The sequence below is a fragment of the Oratosquilla oratoria genome, chromosome 12, assembly GCF_046742065.1.
Source record: "Oratosquilla oratoria isolate Oo_2021 chromosome 12, ASM4674206v1, whole genome shotgun sequence".
Classification (NCBI taxonomy): domain Eukaryota; kingdom Metazoa; phylum Arthropoda; class Malacostraca; order Stomatopoda; family Squillidae; genus Oratosquilla; species Oratosquilla oratoria.
The window spans coordinates 20,706,904-20,725,864 of record NC_134788.1 but is presented as its reverse complement, the minus strand read 5'-3'; the positions used below and the strand labels follow the sequence as shown (position 1 = coordinate 20,725,864).

Below are 18,961 nucleotides of genomic sequence, written 5' to 3'. Positions count from 1 at the left end.
CTTAACTGTATAGCTTCCTCTACATGATCCACATTTCTCTTTCTTTTCTCTGATCTCTGTCTTTTGTCAATAATCTTGTTCAGTTCTCCATTCAGTCCCTCTTGTATATTAGATATGCATAGTCCATTTTGTTTATTTTTTTTTTTTTAATTTCTATACTGCTGTAATTACTCTGATAGTGCTAAAAAAAACAACTACTAGGAGCCCAGGTAGGCCAGCATTCACACAATTTGATTTTTCAGGCACTAGAATATTATTTCTTGTCTTTTCACAATCTGAAAGGAAAAAAAAATCTTTTATTGAATAGATACTAGAATAATTTGAAAGTTTGAACAGTGCTATATTGCTATAATACAATCTGGTAATGCTGAACAAACCAATGAAATCCCTAAGATTATTTTTGTGTATTGTGAAAATATATATACAAATATTGAATATGAAATTGTATTTATAATTAGTAAGATATTAAGTAATATGTGGAAACATAATACAGTTATAATGTGATAAACATTTTACTGAAAAGGAGATACAATTGATTAAGTATAAGTTAAACCATAAACAAGAAAAGTATATTCACTGAAGTAATAGTTTACTATCGGTACATTTGGATTTCATACAAGTTAAAAAAAAATTAATATTTTTCTACATTTTTTCATTAATGTCTAAAACATATTACTTAGATTCATTATACAAGTGATATCTTATTTTGTAACTTTAAAAAATATCATGCTTATTTAATGCAGTCTCATTGTACTAAACAAAACAAAGGAGAAACTTTAATAACCATAAGAATAAACAAATTCTATATAAGTTGTCAGGAGTAAATTGTATTCTTTATATCTTTACAATAGCCTAATTTATATTTTTTCATTATATACTGTCAGTTGTATAACAAATACTGATTTTGTTTTATAGATAATATATTGTTGGAATACAGCCTGCTAATTCTAAACAAATACAAACAGTACTCAGATCATGAAGTGGTGGTGCCTTGAGTGGTATAGTGACATGAGTATGCGGTATTTAGGGTTCTGGCATAAAATTTTGTTTCTATCATTTACGTGTGTTTCCTCATATTACATATACCATCAGAATGGTCAGTTTACAAAACACTTCTCTCATCTGCCCCCTCAAACAATAATCACATTACACCAAATCTTGGCCAACCCTCTTGTCCACAGTTACAAAAAGTGAACTAACAAACGTATGAATAGTACATATTTTAAAAACACTTATGACACAGGACACCAACATGAACAGCCAAAGGAAACTATATACATGCTCATATATGAACTCACCTTGACCAACTAGACCAATATGTGAGATATAATGTTTGACAGTGATTTCATATTGATCACATGGATAGAAGTGCTGGTAAGCCACTGACCACAATACTAATAATTATCTTCAGGATACTCTTACATAAGATTGATGAAGAGAAAAAGTCACACTGAGAAGGATTCCCTACCAAGTATGGTTTTAATGCAGGAGTATTGTTAAATGAGAAATTTCCCTGTCTTACACTGAAAAGAAAATGTCTTTCAAGTATGGGTCATACTATGGTTCCTGAGATGAATCTTTCATGAGAAAGCAGCAGCACAGCACACTATAATGAAGTCACACTAGTAAGGCTTCTCTCCTGTATGAATCTTGACATGGATTTGGAGAGAATAGTTTTCTGAAAAATCTACATCAATTGCCACATTGAAAAGGTTTCTTTCTTTTGTTGATCATCACATGCCTTTTAAGAATACCCTTTCATTAAAAAGCTGCACTGCAGTTACCACATTGAAAAGGTTTCTCTCCTGCGTGGTTCATAACATGAACTTTAAGATAACAGTTTTGTATGAAAGCTGCATCACACTGACCACACTTGAAAGGCTTTTCTACTGTGTTTGTCATCATATGAGCTTTAAGATTTCTGTTTTGTTCAAGACCTGCATTACATAGGCCACACATGACTTTTAAAAGTAACCTTTCATGACAAAGCTACATCACATAAGCCACACTGGAAAGGCTCCTCTCCCGTGTGAGTCATCATGTGGATTTTGAGACAATTCTTCAGTGAAAAATCGACATCACATAGACCACACTGGAAAGGCTTCTCTCCTGTGTGGGTCATCACATGGCTTTTGAGAGTACCCTTCTTTGTGAGAAAGCTGCATCACATAGGTCACACTGGAAAGGCTTTTCTCCAAATTGGGTCATCATATGATCTTTAAGATGACAGTTTCATCACATAGGCCAAACTGGAAAAGCTTCTCTCCAGTGTGGGTCATCACATGACTTTTGAGAACACCCTTTTTTGAGAAGGCTGCATCACATATGCCACATTGAAAAGGCTTCTTCCCTCTGTGGATCACCATATGTTCTTTGAGAGTACCATTTTGTGAGAAACCTACATCACACAGGCCACACTGGAAAGGCTTCTACCTTTGTGGGTCATCACATGGCTTTTGAGCTTACTCTTTTGTGAGAAAACTGCATCACATAGTTCACACTGGAAAGGCTTCTCTCCTGTGTGGATCATCACATGGCTTTTGAGATTACTCTTTCCAGAGAAAGCTTTATCACATATGTCACACTGGAAAGGCTTCTCTCCTGTGTGGGTCATCACATGGCTTTTGAGATTACTCTTTTGTGTGAAAGCTGCATCGCATAAACCACACTGGAGAGGCTTCTCTCCTGTGTGGGTCATCACATGGCTTTTGAGATTACTCTTTTGTGTGAAAGCTGCATCACATAGCTCACACTGGAAAGGCTTCTCTCCTGTGTGGGTCATCACATGGCTTTTGAGAGAACCCTTTTGTGTGAAAGCTGCATCACACAGCTCACACTGGAAAGGCTTCTCTCCTGTGTGGGTCATCACATGGCTTTTGAGAGCACTCTTTCCAGAGAAAGCTGCATCACATATGTCACACTGGAAAGGCTTCTCTCCTGTGTGGGCCATCACATGGATTTTTAATTTTTCCTTATGAGAGAAAGCTGCATCACATAGGCCGCACTGGAAAGGCTTCTCTCCCGTGTGGGTCATTGCGTGTCTTTTGAGAGCACCCTTTTGTGTGAAAGCTGCATCACATAAGTCACACTGGAAAGCGTTCTCTCCTGTGTGGGTCATCACATGGCTTTTGAGATTGCCCTTTTGTGTGAAAGCTGCATCACATAGGCCACACTGGAAAGGCTTCTCTCCTGTGTGGGTCATCACATGGTTTTTGAGAGTACTCTTGCGTATGAAAGCTGCATCACACAGGTCACACTGGAAAGGCTTCTCTCCTGTGTGGGTCATCACATGGCTTTTGAGAGCACTCTTTCCAGAGAAAGCTGCATCACACAGGTCACACTGGAAAGATTTCTGTCCTGTGTGGGTCATTGCATGTTTTTTGAGAGAATCCTTTAGTCTGAAAGCTGCATCACATAGTTCGCACTGGAAATGCTTCTCTCCCATGTGGGTCATTGCGTGTCTTTTGAGATCACCCTTTTGTGTGAAAACTGCATCACATAGTTCACACTGGAATGGCTTCTCTCCCATGTGTGTCATTACATGGCTTTTGAGAACTCTCTTTTCTCTGAAAGCTGTATCACATATGTCACAATGAAAAGGCTTCTCTCCTGTGTGGGTCATCACATGGTTTTTGAGATTACCCTTTTGTGTGAAAGCTGCATCACATAGTTCACACTGGAAAGGCTTCTCTCCCGTGTGTGTCATTACATGGCTTTTGAAAACTCTCTTTTCTCTGAAAGCTGCATCACATATGTCACAATGAAAAGGCTTCTCTCCTGTGTGGGTCATCACATGGTTTTTTAGAGTACTCTTGCGTATGAAAGCTGCATCACACAGCTCACACTGGAAAGGCTTCTCTCCTGTGTGGGTCATCACATGGCTTTTGAGAGCACCCTTTTGTGTGAAAGCTGCATCACATAGTTCACACTGGAAAGGCTTCTCTCCTGTGTGGGTCACCATATGGCTTTTGAGAGCACTTTTTTGAGAAAAAGCTGCATCACATAGGCCACACTGGAAAGGCTTCTCTCCTGTGTGAGTCATCACATGGTCTTTGAGATGACCCTTTTGTGAGAAAGCTCTATTACATAGTTCACACTGGAAAGGCTTCTCTCTTATGTGGGTCATCTCATACCTTTTGAGTTTTCCCTTTTGTGAGAAAGCTGTATCACATGGGTCACACTGGAAAGGATTCTCTATTGTGTCAGTCATCATGTGCCTTTAGAACCTGGTCTTTTGTGAGAAACCTGCAATACAAAAACCACACTGTAAAACCTTTTTCCTGCATTGATTCTTCAAGTGTACTTGAGATTATACTTTGGTGAGAAACTTGGATCACAAATGTCATGCTGAAAAGGGTTTCCATCTGTCTTGGACATCATATCTAATGTAATATTAGTCTTGTGTTGAGGTCTTTATATTACTTATGGCATAACCTCTCTACTCAGAATTTCATTGGTATTCATGTCCTCCAGGAAAGACTGCAAGACCAGATTAAGTGAAAGGCCTCTAGATCAGAAGTGGTAATGTTTTCAAAACATGACTAGGATTCAAATTCTGTTCTAATGAAAAGATTCCTTCTATTTAATCCTATCCACAATGGCTCATAAGAACTTAGTTTTCTGAATTTCCTAATCATTTCTCACATATAGTATGGGATACCAAGGTAATAAATGATTCTCTGTCAATTTCAATTACATACACTCAAAGAAAATACTAAATGGGTCTACTTATGCTTAATAACATGGTTACAGGCCTATAATGCCTGCTACCAATCAACTTAAACACTCAAATGAAGATTTTAAATAGAAAGCTCCTTTTAATCATGGAACAGTACAAAAGAGTTCAAGGATGACTTATTCTACAGGTTTATAGAGATCTTGGGGATAGTTCAGAGACTGAGTGACTTCCCCTCAGGGCTTCACCTCCTAATGGAGGTGAGGGGGTCAACAATTTTGAGAATGGTCAACTATACTCTCCACCTTACAAGTTCCCATTATTGGTGCCTCAACAAAGGCATCCCACGAACAAAATCCTGAAAAACTACTCATGGTATCAATTCAACAAGAAATTTTACAGTGATTAAACATTTCCTTCTCAGGTTGTGTTGTACAATTCTGGATGATCAGTTAAGCACAAGCACATAAGTTGGAATGAAGCTCTCATTCATTCATTAGGTAGATGCTTCCTAAATTATTCTGTAGTAGAATGACAATGTTGCTATTTCCTTAAAGATTTCTTATGTGCCCATTGAGTTTTTCTATGACTGCCTCATTATCTTTCTCACCATGGTCTCATGCATGACGAAGAAGGAAATTGGGGTTATGGATCCCCCAATCTAAATTTTTCTTCTCATAAATGTCAAGGCATAGAAAGGTCTGGGACAAGGACTCCAATCAAATCACTAGTAACTGGGTTATTAACTATGTGTGGATGTGATACAGAGTGTAACAGTGGAGATTGATTGTATGTTTGTGAAAAAGTGAATGTGTTAGTACTAACTTGAAAGGAAAGAGTGGTTTTCACTTTGGGAGTAGGGTGGGTAGGGCATCAGGAGTGATAAGGAAGTGAGGGAGAGGAGTAGCACTGTTGATAAGTGATGAGATTGATAAACTGAAAAGAATTAAATACCTATGTAAATCCAGCTTATAATCTGTACAATTGGCTTTCGTGTTAATCATCAGGTACTAATATTTTCTTATACATGTATATATATGTGTGTGTGTGTGTATTAATTATCAGGTACTAATATTTTCTTATACATATATTTACATGTGTGTATTTACCTAGTTGTATTATATGGGAAGGGAGCTATGCTTGTGATGACCCATCTTTGTATCTTTCAGCATCAAGTTTTTTCTTAAAATCTTGAATAGTGTTTGTACACACTGTTTCTTTGCCTAATTTGTTCCCACTCTGTGTGGGAAGCTATTTTTTTTTTTTTTCAGATATCTTCTGTAATTATCTTTTTTAAGTTTCTTTTCGTGTCCTCTTGTTTTTTCATTGCCCCATTTCAATAAATCATTCTTATCTAAGATTTCCATTCCTTTCATAGTTCTATAGATATTTAGTAGGTCTCCTCTTTACCTTCTTTGTTCCAGTCTCCTCTTTCCCTCCTTTGTTCTGGTCTCCTCTTTCCCTTCTTTGTTCCAGAGTTGGTAATTCTAATTTGGACAGTCTTTGTTCATATGTCATTTTGGAAAGAGTTGATGCCAGTTTTGATGTTGCTCTTTGTATTCTTTCTAATTTCTTTACATTCTTTTTGGTACTGGGTGTCCATAGTGTTGCTGCATACTTGAGTTTTGATCTTGGAAGGGGGAAAAAGCCTTGGTATATGTATGTAATTTTTTTTTTGTTTTTTTTTATCATTTCCTCATCTAAATAGACAAATGCCACTTTTATTGACCTCAATAAATTGTAGGTTTCTCCAACTATTTCATTAATATGTTTGTCCAGTGTCATGTCTTTGCTTTTCATCACTCCAAGGTCTCTTTCCTAGTTTACTTCTTTGACCTCTTCTTCACCAATTTTATAGTCTCTCGATATTCTGTTTTTATTTTTCCAAATTCCATTATACTACATTTCTTGATATTGAATTTTGCTTCCCACTTTTGAGTCCATTTCCAGATCTTGTCCAAGTCTCATTTTAATGGTTTGCAATCCTCCTCTGTTCTTACTTTCTTAAGAATTTTTGCGTTGTCTGCAAAGAAATAACACGAGGATGACAGCATTTTGGAAGTGAGTATTAATGGAAAGAGGCTGGAGGATGTGCATAGCTTTATATACTTGGGATTGCATGTGGCAGGAAAGGGAGGAGTGATGCTTTGGGAGATTAAAAAATCTAATGAGAAATAAACATTTGGGAGATTGTATGAAGGGGTGATTGTGCCAATACCACTGTATGGGGCAGAAACATTGAACATAATAGAGGAAGAGTTTCAATATATTTGAGAAGAAATGTCCGAGAAGTATGATAAGGGTTACAAGGTTGGACAGAGTGAGAAATGAGGGGGTATGGAGGATAGCGGGGATAGAAAAGGAGTTGGGAGATAAGGTTGAAAGATCACTGGGATATTTTGGACACATGGACTGAGTGAAGAAGGATTAGTAATAGAGGTATGGAAGGCATAGTTAGATGGAGTTAACATGAGGGGGCAACTGAGGATGAGATGGATGGATAGGGTAAAAGGGGTGTTGAGCAGGAAGGGGATGTTTGTTGAGGAAGGACGGGAGAAGGCAGATGGCAAAGGTGAGTGGAGAATGGCTGTGTATGGATGATACTGCAATGGATGGAAGAGAGTTGGGGGGGGGTAGAGAGTGGTTTTGGGTGAATATTATTTTGACTTGCTCCCTGTCTTCAATGTTTCGGTATGAGAGGATGGGGGGGGGGGGTGCTCAACAATTGAATAAAGGGGCCTTCCTGTGGATGTGCTGTGTCTTGCTGTGTTGCTTCTGACCCAAGGCAACGGGTGACATGCAGGGATGGCCCATCATCCAGGAGGAGCCAACATAAGAGGGAGGGAAGGAAGGATGTTGAATGGAAGTGAAATGGGTGGGAATGGAATTATGCCTTTTGACTTTGGCTACCTCCCTTGTAAGGGGGGAAAAGACCTCAGTATATGTATGTATATTCTTATCATCAAATATGTTTCATGAAATAGCACAATTGATAATTTTCCAACTCTGAATAGTACTATATTGCAATAATATGGTAATACCGAACAATCTAAGGACTCAAGAAGAAGCTCTGTTAAGAGCGAAACATCAGTTAATAAAACTTCAATAATTCTCGGTGTTTATCTCACCACCCTGCCACTCATTATGTTATGTGTATTGCAATATATACCTGTAAAATGAAACATACATAGCAGTATAATTTATGATGAGCTAAGTGGTCTGGGATGGCCATTATATCCCCCAAAAAGGTTAGGTTTGGTGAAGTTATATTAGTATTATATTTTGATTATGGTTTCAATATCAGAATAGGTCAGCAATAACAAACCATTATTCAACTTCATTCAACCTGTATGATTGCATTTGAAAGTGGTACTAATGATTGTATTGTATTTCATTATCAATATCCAGCATTTTTATTTTGTAGGACAATATCCAATTAAAGTTATACTACAGGGATACTAAAGAAGAGATTGTACCAATATATTTGTCTCCACTTAAACATCCACCAATTCTATTTTTCAGGACAATATTGTATTAAAAAGACAACATTACAGAGATGGTAAAGGGGAGATTTTACAAAGGAAGGCAACATAAAGAACAGATAGAAGTTGAAAGCAATTTGCATTCTTGATTCTATAACACGTTGACCACACAAGACTTATCCAGTCAATACCCTGTACAGTAATATCAAAAGAATTGAGCTCTTCAGTCTGAATTCATTTCCATGATGGAATAGTATAGTTTTCTCACAGAGTAGGTTACTAGTCATTTTCAGATTCTCATACTGTCACAAAGGCAGTACCAGTGAAAATAAAAAATTGGCAGACTCTATATTTTCAGTCATCAGTATTAGATATACCATATCATAATCAATATTCCTATTATTTATCAACTTTTGTCATAGTGTGTGCTTGGGGTCATTCCTATTTTGCTTTGTTTGACATTATTTGTATTATGTCTAGCATCCTTGTTCTCTATGGGCCTTGTCTATTTGTATATTATCATGTTACAATCTTACTTATGCATTTATTCTATTACATTTCTTTTTAACAATAGCAAACAGCAAAGTTGAAGTCAGAGTTACCTTGCTGTCTCTTTGTAGTTGGGTAAACTACCAACATGTACTGAAGGGTACTGATAGGAGTAAATCATGTTGACATGCAATCAATTTCCAAAGATTTTATTGTTTGAGGATGATGTCACTGGAGCCAAGACAGATTCAACATCTTGACATAAATTCCAACATTCAATTGAAGCATAGGTTAGAGTGTCAATGACTAAAAAATGGAAACAAGATGAAAAAAAGTTTGAAAGTTTTCCCCTGTGTTATGGCCACTACTGCTAGTCCCTTTGAGTGGATGAGAAGCCACACCCAATATTTCATAGTTAATAAAGCAGCATCCCCACTTATAGAATATCAAGTGCAAGATGACATACATTATTTACCAAATTATATCATACAGGAAGGGGAGCTATGCTTGTAGTGACTAATCTTTGTATCTCGGAAGGTCTAGTTTGTTCTTAAATTCATGTTTGGTGTTTGCGCACCTTATTGATACGAGGAAAGAGTTATTCTGAACTGTGACATTGAAAATAAGAGGTTAGGTGTGGCAGCCCGTCAAAAACACACTTTATAAAATTTGTACTGATGTTACTATTAATTTGTGATATTTATGGAGTTTAACATACTCAGACTAATAGGAGCCATCTAGTGATAGAGATAAGAATTGCATCTGTGAGACTGGCAAACAATCTTATATTTACAAGTTTTTCTTTAATAAAAATAGGCCAGTATGAAAAATTGTTGACACTGCAGACAACAGAATTTAATGCCTTCCTTGCCCCTAGCACTAGCAACACTTTTGCAAGAATTCAGAGGTTAGGTACAGTTGTGCCAATCCCCATTACTACCCCTGCCAAACGCTAAAAATTAGTGGTATTTTTTATGGGGTGCAAAATACTCATAATCATAGGAGCTATCCAATGATATGGATAAGAATTGCATCTGTGAAACTGGCATTCTTTCTTTATGCCCATTTAGTGCAGACAGCTCAACTTTTAACACCATCACCTGCTGTATGCAATACTGCATGAAGCAGTGTGACCTGGCTTAAGCCTCTCAGGCTCTGTAATTGACAAGGAATCAATAAACAATATTTCAGTTGGAACTGGACATTATTGTTTTGTTTCAGTGCTTGATGGACTAACTTGCTCTGGGCTTGAGAGGGTACAACTGGATGTGAGAGGTCATCAGTAGGCCCAGATTCATCTACAAAGTGTTTCCTCCATATATATGTCTTTTTTCATATGTTTGGTGATAAAATCCTCACTTCAACATACTTAAACCTATCACTGATATTTCTAATGCCCAAATGTGGTTTGGGAAAATGGATCCAAATAATACCCTTCATATGCAGTCTATCCTCATAATGTGAGTCACTACGACATGATTCATAGTAGTAGTGTTTAGCAGATGGCATTTTGAAAAGATAAATTAAGTTAGATCCTGTCAAAATAGCCAATAAATGTGGATATTCTCTTCAGAAAAATGAATAATGTAGCAAGCTGTATAGATTTGTCCACAAGGGATTTTCCTGCACAATAATATGTGACATGACAAAGTCTTTTTCAATTTTAAGGACTTGTGCATCTTTCATTTTCAAATTTAATAATTTAGTCTTACTCTTTCCTAATGCATATCAATTGAAGATAAACCAACTAAAGTGCCTTTTCTTAGAATCATTAGAAGACAGGTGCTTATTCTCAAGTTCTTAACATCTCAGGTGCTGATTCATTTTTTATACATTATTATTATTCAACTTATAATCTATTATAAATTTTACTAACCTAACCTAATCTAATTTATTTGAAAGCTTACATAATCATATAGGTGGACAATATAAATAAATTATTCTTTAAATTTGTTGTCATAAATTGAAGTTTTCTTTAACATCTTAAAATATTTTTCTTATAATTCAAAGGCTACCTTGTGTATCCTTAACAGAGCATAGGTGCTTTTTGGTGTGCTTCAACCAAGTGCCAAATCTTAAATTGAAAACTCTGGTGCTTATTATATTGAATGAATTCAGGTTCCTCAACTTGAAATGATCCCCCAAAAGCATACATTTTTATATTTTCTTGTCATGCAAGGCAATATACAAAGCTCCCCCATCCCACCACTTCAAAAAATAAAAATCCCCCTGAGATTGTAGTGTGTGTGTGTGTGGGGGGGGGGGGGGTTCACTGGTTTGGGAAAGGAAAATGGATCAGAATGTTCAGTGATACATCTTCATTTTCTCAATTAATTGTTTTGGCATAATAATGGAGATCTCTAGAACATATTAGTTGCATAAGAATTAATTTTGTGTTCCACAATTTGGAAGAAAAAATTATGTTTCCCGTACTTTAAAAGTGCACACCTACGTGATAGAGCATTAGGAATTAAATATCAATTTTGTAAATTATAATATATCAATGTACTATTTCTTTGCGGAAATCAATAACAGAAAACGTTGCTAAAAGCTATGCACAATTGAAGTTGCATTAACTCCTTCAGACAACATCTTTGTTTTCATAGATTTGGAGGTTGAAGACAGGCGCGGATCCAGGGGAGGGGGCTGAAGCCCCCCCCAAATTTGTTCTTCCATGAATCATTGTAAGGATGTCATTTAATCGATTTTAGTACTTTCTGATGTTTTGCCAGGTCCGGGGGTTAAATAAACTGACAGCATGTGTGCGATATTTGGGCGGAATTGTGCTGTGTTTGGCTTTTGTTTAATTCCATTTATTTGTATTGTGCTGCACGTGTTGTAGGGTTACTAGGGTTGTGTCTCAGTTGCACTGAAAAGGGATAAGAAGGAGATATACCACGTTCGTTGGCCGTTTAACATACCTGTATTGTCACCTATATGATTGTTTTGTGTTGTTGAAGCATGAGATCAGAATGAAAAGAGGACTTTATGTAAAAATAAAAAACGGGGAATCACACCTTAGATCAAGATATAACGAAATGGCAAAGCTGGTTAAAAGGAATACGCGTTCAGTGAAACGCAATTATGAAATCAAGGTTGCCAGTCAAGCAAAATCCAACCCAAAGGTTTTTTTTCACCTCTATAGAACAAAAAATAAAGAAAGAATAGGACCAATTAAAACCGATGAAATGTCATGATAGAATCTGAAGAAAAAATGAGTGAGGAGTTTAACAACTATTTTCTATTGGTGTTTACTTATGAGAGGTTAAAGTACCTGACTGCGATCCGATTTTCAGAGGGGATGAAGAAAGTAATCTAACTAATATCAGCATTAGTAAAAAAGAAGTAGTCAAGCAGATTGACAGACCTAAAGCTACAAAATCTCCGGGTCTAGACCAAATTTTTCCAAGAATGCTTAAAGAGTGTAAATTTGAAATCTGCAACCAGTTAACTGAAATATTCAATAAATCGGTAGACACGGGTTTTGTTCCAACTGCTTGGAGGCAGGCAAATGTTGTTCCTGTTTTTAAGAAGGGAGATAGATCGTCTATATGCAACTACAGGCCAATCAGTTTGACATCGGTTATAGGAAAAATGCTTGAATCAATAATAGTAAATAGACTCAGATAACACATTGAAGAGCATAATTTAATTCGTGATTCACAGCATGGTTTCTCCAAGGGTAAGTCATGTGTGACTAATCTTCTATCCTTTTACACTAAGGTATATAAGGCGTCAGACAACAATGAATATTACGATGTTATTTACCTTGACTTTAACAAAGCGTTCGACAAAGTGCCACACCAGAGACTACTAAATAAAATCAAAGCCCATGGCATAGGAGGAAAAGTGTTAGAATGGATTAGAGCTTGGATTAGTAACAGAAAACAGCGGGTCACCATAAATGGAATAAAATCTAGGTGGGGCAATGTTACTAGTGGGGTCCCCCAGGGCTCGGTTTTGGGTCCCTTGTTGTTCATTATGTATATAAACGACTTAGACGATGGGCTAAATAGTGATGTTAGTAAGTTTGCGGACGACACTAAAATAGGATGCCTAATTAGGTCAGGAGACGCCGCCCAGATTCTGCAGGATGATCTTAATAAACTGTTAACATGGTCGGTGAAATGGCAAATGAACTTCAATATCTCTAAGTGTAGCATGTTAAACGTAGGGCTACACAACCCCGAAAATAGATACAGCTTAGATAACACGTTTTTAGAAAAATCTGAGTGTGAGAGGGACTTGGGAGTTCTGGTGAGTCCGGACCTTAAAACCAGGAAGCAGTGCACTAGCGCCAGAAATAAAGCTAATAGAGCATTAGGCTTCATTGCTAGGACGGTAACGAATAGAAGTGCAGAGGTAATTATCAAACTCTATCTAGCAATAGACCCATCCTTGACTATGCGGTACAGTTTTGGTCTCCGTCTTATAGAATGGACATAAACTCACTAGAATCAGTACAGAGAAGAATGACCAAAATGATACAAGGACTCGGAAATTTGCCTTATGAAGGGAGGCTTAGGCACCTAAACTTACACTCTCTGGAGAGACACAGAGTGCGGGGTGATCTAATAGAAGTGTTCAAGTGGATCAAAGGCTATAACAAGGGTGATGCAAACAAGGTCATCATAATAAAACAACAGGGCAGGACTAACTGTAATGGGTATATACTGGACAAATTTAGATTTAAGAAGGAAATAGGCAAGAATTGGTTTACTAATAGGGTGGTTGATGAATGGAATGAACTTAGTAACCATGTAGTAAGTGCTGAAACCATCAATTGTTTTAAAAAACAATTAGACAACTTTATGGATGGGGATGACAGGTGGTGATGGATGCGGAGCTGTCTAGTGTAGGCCTTATGGTCTTTTGCAGTCTCCTTTATTTCTTATGTTCTTATGTTCTAATCAAGTTGAAGCAATCAGTCAAGAAGTATCATCTGCAAACAGTAATTATTCAAGAATACCAAAGGCTTTATTGATGTCGTTAATGTAAATCAAAAACAAAATAGGACCTAGAATACTACCTTGAGGTACCCCCCCCATACTTACACCCATTAATCTCAATTTAACACCGTTAAATAAGACAACTTGATTACGATTAGATAAATATGACTGAAACATCTGAAGTTCAAAGTCTCTTATTCCGTACTCAGCCATTTTCATCAATAGAATACTATGATCAATTGTGTCAAAAGCTTTTTTATGTCTAGAAAAACTGCGGCACATATTTTTTATTAGATAGTCGAGCTGCAATATATTCATGTAAGAGAGCAATAGGCATATATGTTGAGTGGTTTTCACGGAATCCAAATTGATTATCGAAAATGATTCTATGGTACTAAAGGTAATCTACCAATTGCTCAAGAATAACGGTTTCAAGTACTTTAGACAATACCGGAAGGATCGAAATCGGACGAAAATTTTATATGTTAGATGTGGGCCCATCTTTATGGATCAGGTGTACTACAGCAATTTTTAGGACAATAGGAAAGCAACTCTGTTGAAAGCATAAAGTGATTAAATGCATGAGTAAATGAATAATTTGGGAGCACCAAACTTAAGGATCTTTGTATTAAGGCAATCATAGCTATTGGACTTATTTTTAAGATTATTTATGATACGCAAAATATTGTGAGTTGATGGTTTTATTTGACTAAATTGTGATGAGACTTGAGTTATATATTGAAGTGTGTTTCCTGGGTCATTTGGCAGCTTATCAGCCAATAAACTACCAATTGAACAGAAAAAGTTATTAAACATGTCAGCGATCTCATGGTTGTCAGTTACCTGCCTATTATTGTGAATAAACAAATTGAGAGTATTATTACTTCTCTTTTTATTAATTACTTCAAGAAGTATTTACCAGAGTTTCTTCGGAACCAATGAATTTTCTTCAAGTTTTTTGAGATAGTATTGCTTACGAGCCGATTTAATTGATGAATTGAGAACATTACGATATCTGATAGAATTGTGTTTATTAAGTTCAGAGTTGCACTTAATGTATTTTTTATAAAGTTTATTTTTTTGAATTGATGCATTTCAACAAGTTATTTGTTATCCAAGGTTTGATTAGTATCTTTTTGATGTTATTTTAGTTGTTAATTTAGTCATTTCTTCAGTAAATGCAGTTGTCAAACAATTGGCAAAATCATTGTGGTGACAAGTATAATGTACAGTTGCAGTTAACTGTTGAGGTGTAAGCATCTACTCGAGTAAGCAGGTAAACTATTACTTATTCGTTTATAATAGACAGTGTAATCAATGTATTTACCCCCCCCAAAAAAAACAGGAGGTTGATGTTCGTGTGAGATCCCATGAACAATGCTGTGTGTTACTAATGTAATTTAGATACTTCTATGAACAGGTTTAGAAGTTCATACACGTTTTTGTTTGTATTTCTGTTTTTTAAAGCTACTTTTATTTTCTATTACTTCCATGAGTCCATGTGCACTAACACTACACACGGATTCTGCAATAATTTCTCTCTATGCGAGAGTATACGCATGCCAGTGCCTTATCTGACTAGCACAAGCGTGTAACAATATAAAACGAATATTCATTCTATTATATTTGTCTAAGATACAGAAAAATCTGAAAAACATTATTAAGTTAAGTATACCTCAGACTTGTGATACATCAGACTACTCAGAGGAAGAAATTCAGGTTAGCCCCCCCCCCCAAATTTTTATCCTGGATCCGCCACTGGTTGAAGATGACAATGACAACTCTGATGACCTCTAGAATTATAGGTACCACATTACCAAATGCAGGTTAGGTTAGGTAGGTAAGGTAGGTTGGGTTAGCTTAGACAAATTTTACTTTAATTTCTTCAACCTCCACTTCTACCACAACAAAGATGGGTACATTTTTAGTTGTGCACACCTATGTGATACAGCTATAGAAAAATAATAATTAATTTTGTAAATCCTAATACATCAATGTAATATGTAATTTTCTTGGCAGAAATCAATAACAAAAAAGTTGCTAATACCTACTTACTAAGAAATAGAGTTGCGGCAGTTGAATGATATGCCAGGTTGTTTTGATAGATGCCCCATTAATATTGCAGGACCTTCTTCTTATATGATTCTTACTAACACAGTGGTTCCCAACCTGTGGGGAATGGCGGAGTTGCCAAGTGGGGAATGACCAGTTGGACAGAAGAACCACTGTCTTTTTTTTTTTTAATCGATGTGTTTTTGTTTCTTTTTGTTTGTTTCTGGCGTCTTCTTATTGTCAAATTAAGGGCCGTAAAATGGCACAAAAAAGCAAAGCGTATATTTACGTACAAAACACTGCATGGGTTAAATCGAATTGGTCAAAGACTGATGCTGTGGTGGGAATGGAGAGTTGGCTCACTAGAAAGTGGGGAATTGGAGAAAATAGGTTAAGAACCCCTGTACTAACACCTATCATGTTGTCATGGCAACTGATGTCAATTTAGAAATAATCAATAAAATCCAAACCACTGGCCCAATTGACATGCAACTTGGTTGATTGATTGATTTATGGAATTTTTGGCTTGAAGGCCAAACGGCGGAGCCGGTAGGCCATTTGGCGCACATGCAACTTGGCATGTGAAGATTTTTGGGTAAAAAATCACCAAGTGTATATTACCCAATGATACTGAGCTGCTCATATACAGGGGAAAATAGGTTAAAAACATTATTACATTAAAATATTATCTTATTGATGTCTTACCTAAATATTTTTACTCGAAAAATTAATTTGCCGAGGTTGATAACCAAATTTGTGTTTGAATCGGTGAATATTTATTTGCTTTTGAAGAATCAGGCATACACTTGCACAATAACAAGATAATATGAATATCCTGTGAATATGCTGAATGCTCAAAGCATTCAAATTAAGCCAAACAAAATCCAACGGGTCACAAAATATGGCGATGTAAACAGTACCAGCGCGATCGTAGCGCCGCGCTTGTTTTCGTGCGTACCTACGAGTTTGTGTAAATCTTTCAGTAACTTTTTCTGTTATTGATTTCTGCCAAGAATAACGTATACTACACTGATGCATTATTATTTTTCTATTTCTCTATTAAGTAGGTGTGCCCTTCTTAAAATCTACCATGCTTCCTGACAAGACCTTCTGGATTTCTGCCCATAAGGTACACTGAAATTATACTGAATTCAGGTCAACTCAGCTAAGTACACATGAGTCTACAGGAGGTGTACCAACGTGGATTTAATGTTTCCACTGCCATTTTGAGCGATTCAATTGAATGGGTTCTCCTCAGTTTGAACTCTGGTAGTGTTTAACTCGTATGTGGGCGATTCAAAATGACTTCCTGTTCTAAACACCAACTTGATCCATCTACTCGACCAAGTTAGCCCACCATGGTTAGGTTATGCAGGTTAGGTTGGGTTACAGTACACAACTTTATCATACTTTAATTTCTTCGACCTTTGCACCTATTGAAACAAAAGATGGCGTCTCAAGCAGTCGATGGGCAGAGTTGGCGATGGATCAAGCTGCCCCGCAAGCCATCAGACAACCTTAGTTTCATATTAGAGCTTAATGCTTAATTGTAAAGATTTGTAGTTCAGCAAATATTCTGACGACGATGCTACACAACATAGAGAAGAAAACTACTCTAATTTCACTTCAGAATAGTTGTGTATAAGCGTCAAAACAAATATACAGCACTAAACTTACTTTTAATTGCAAAATAAAAAGTATTTATCCATATACAAATAATAAACTGAAATCATTGCAAGATAGAATTCAGCATTTACAAGTACAACTTTCAAGCTTTCTTACCAAAACATCCGTGCCACATAACCTTGCTGATTATTCCCAACTTTATCTACTGTGTTTACAAATTTCAGCTTGCGATAAACAAATGAGCAACAAGAAGCGGAACTTGGAAAGATCAATAGAATATGAACAAAAACTATAAGAACATAAGAATGAAGGAGACTGCAAGAGACACTAATACCTATGCTAGGCAGTTCCATGCCAATTATTACTTGTCATCCCCATCAATAAATGTGTCTAACCGTTTCTTTAAATAACCGATAAATTCAGCGCTCACTACATAGTAACCAAGTCTATTCCATTCGTCGACCACCTGATGGTTAAACCATATTTTGCCTATTTCCTTCTTAAATCTAAATTTGTCCGATATAAATGCATTACTGCGAGTCCACCTTTACCTCAAACCACTTACTCTCTCCATTTCTGATTCTAACACAAGCTCTACCACTCTAATAAAAACTCTTGACAGCTTTCCTCCTATCCCATATATCCGCAATACCTCCAACAGCGTCTTTCTGCCTACCCTGTCATAAGCCTTTCCCAAATCCATAAAGATCTAAAAAACATCCTTACTTATTCCCAAAGCTGTCTCACATGTCTGCATTAGCAAAAGATCTTATCCACGCAACCCTACCTATCCTAAACCCACACTGTTCCTCACCAATTACTCCATGTTGCTCTCCTAATCCTCTCAATCAAAACTCCCCCATAAGCCTTCCCAACTACAATTAAACTAATCCCTCTGAAACTACTACATTCACACTTGTCCCTTTTTCCCTTGTAAAGTGGAACTATACAGGCACTGCTCCAGTCCTCCGGCACTCTACCCTCTCTTAAACAAACATCAAATAACATCACCAACTAGTCCACCATCACTGTACCTCCTTTTATTTATATGTTTTAGACATTCTCCATGACACCCTTCCAACCCAAGTGCCTTACCTGCTTTCACCATCTGAACAACTACCTTCACTTCATCTTTCCCTATTTCTCCTCTATATTTTCCTCACTCATCACCGTCATTTTCTTCGCGCTTCCCACTGCAACTACCTTTACCTCCCTATCCTCCTTCACATTAAGCATCTCCCTAAAATACTCTGCCCATCTTCTTCTTATTGCCGTCTCTTCTATTATCATCTCTTCGTCTGCACCTTTTACCTTTTCTTCTCTTCTTGATTCGCCTCTTCTTCCTCTCCTAATTTCTTTTCAAAATATCTTTTTATTACTTTATTTTTTTTTTGTCATAATTCTATTCCGTTTCACATCTGCTCTCCTCTTTGCCTCCTTTATCTTATACTTTACCTCCATTTTCTTTTCTCAGTACCTCTCATATGATTCCCCCGTCGTATTTTGTAACAAATCTATGAATGATCGCTTCTCCTCTTCTGCAACCTTCTTTGCTTCCTCATCCCAACACTCATTACCCTTCCTTCTATTCCTTCCCGCCCTCCTTGTTCCTTTGCACACCATCTTTGCACACCTCGTGACTCCCTCCTTGAACCATCCCCATTCCTCCTCCACTCCTAGTTCTACTC

At 36.8% G+C, this 18,961-nt stretch overlaps 1 protein-coding gene across 1 annotated transcript; it reads right to left on the bottom strand.

The window, feature by feature from the left end:
• Positions 1-655: 655 nt before the first annotated feature.
• On the bottom strand, positions 656-17,480 carry LOC143031059 (uncharacterized). The gene is made up of 2 exons (XM_076194436.1): positions 17,430-17,480; positions 656-4,245 (listed from the first exon to the last, which is right to left on the bottom strand). Exon 2 carries the CDS (start codon positions 4,211-4,213, stop codon positions 2,399-2,401), a length of 1,815 nt encoding a protein of 604 aa, XP_076050551.1. The 5' UTR covers positions 4,214-4,245; positions 17,430-17,480; the 3' UTR covers positions 656-2,398.
• Between the last annotated feature and the right edge of the window lie 1,481 nt (positions 17,481-18,961).

Coding starts and splice junctions, on each gene's coding strand:
- LOC143031059 (XM_076194436.1), bottom strand. CDS start 4,213: ATGATGACTGACACAATAGAGAATCCTTTCCAGTGTGACCCATGTGAT.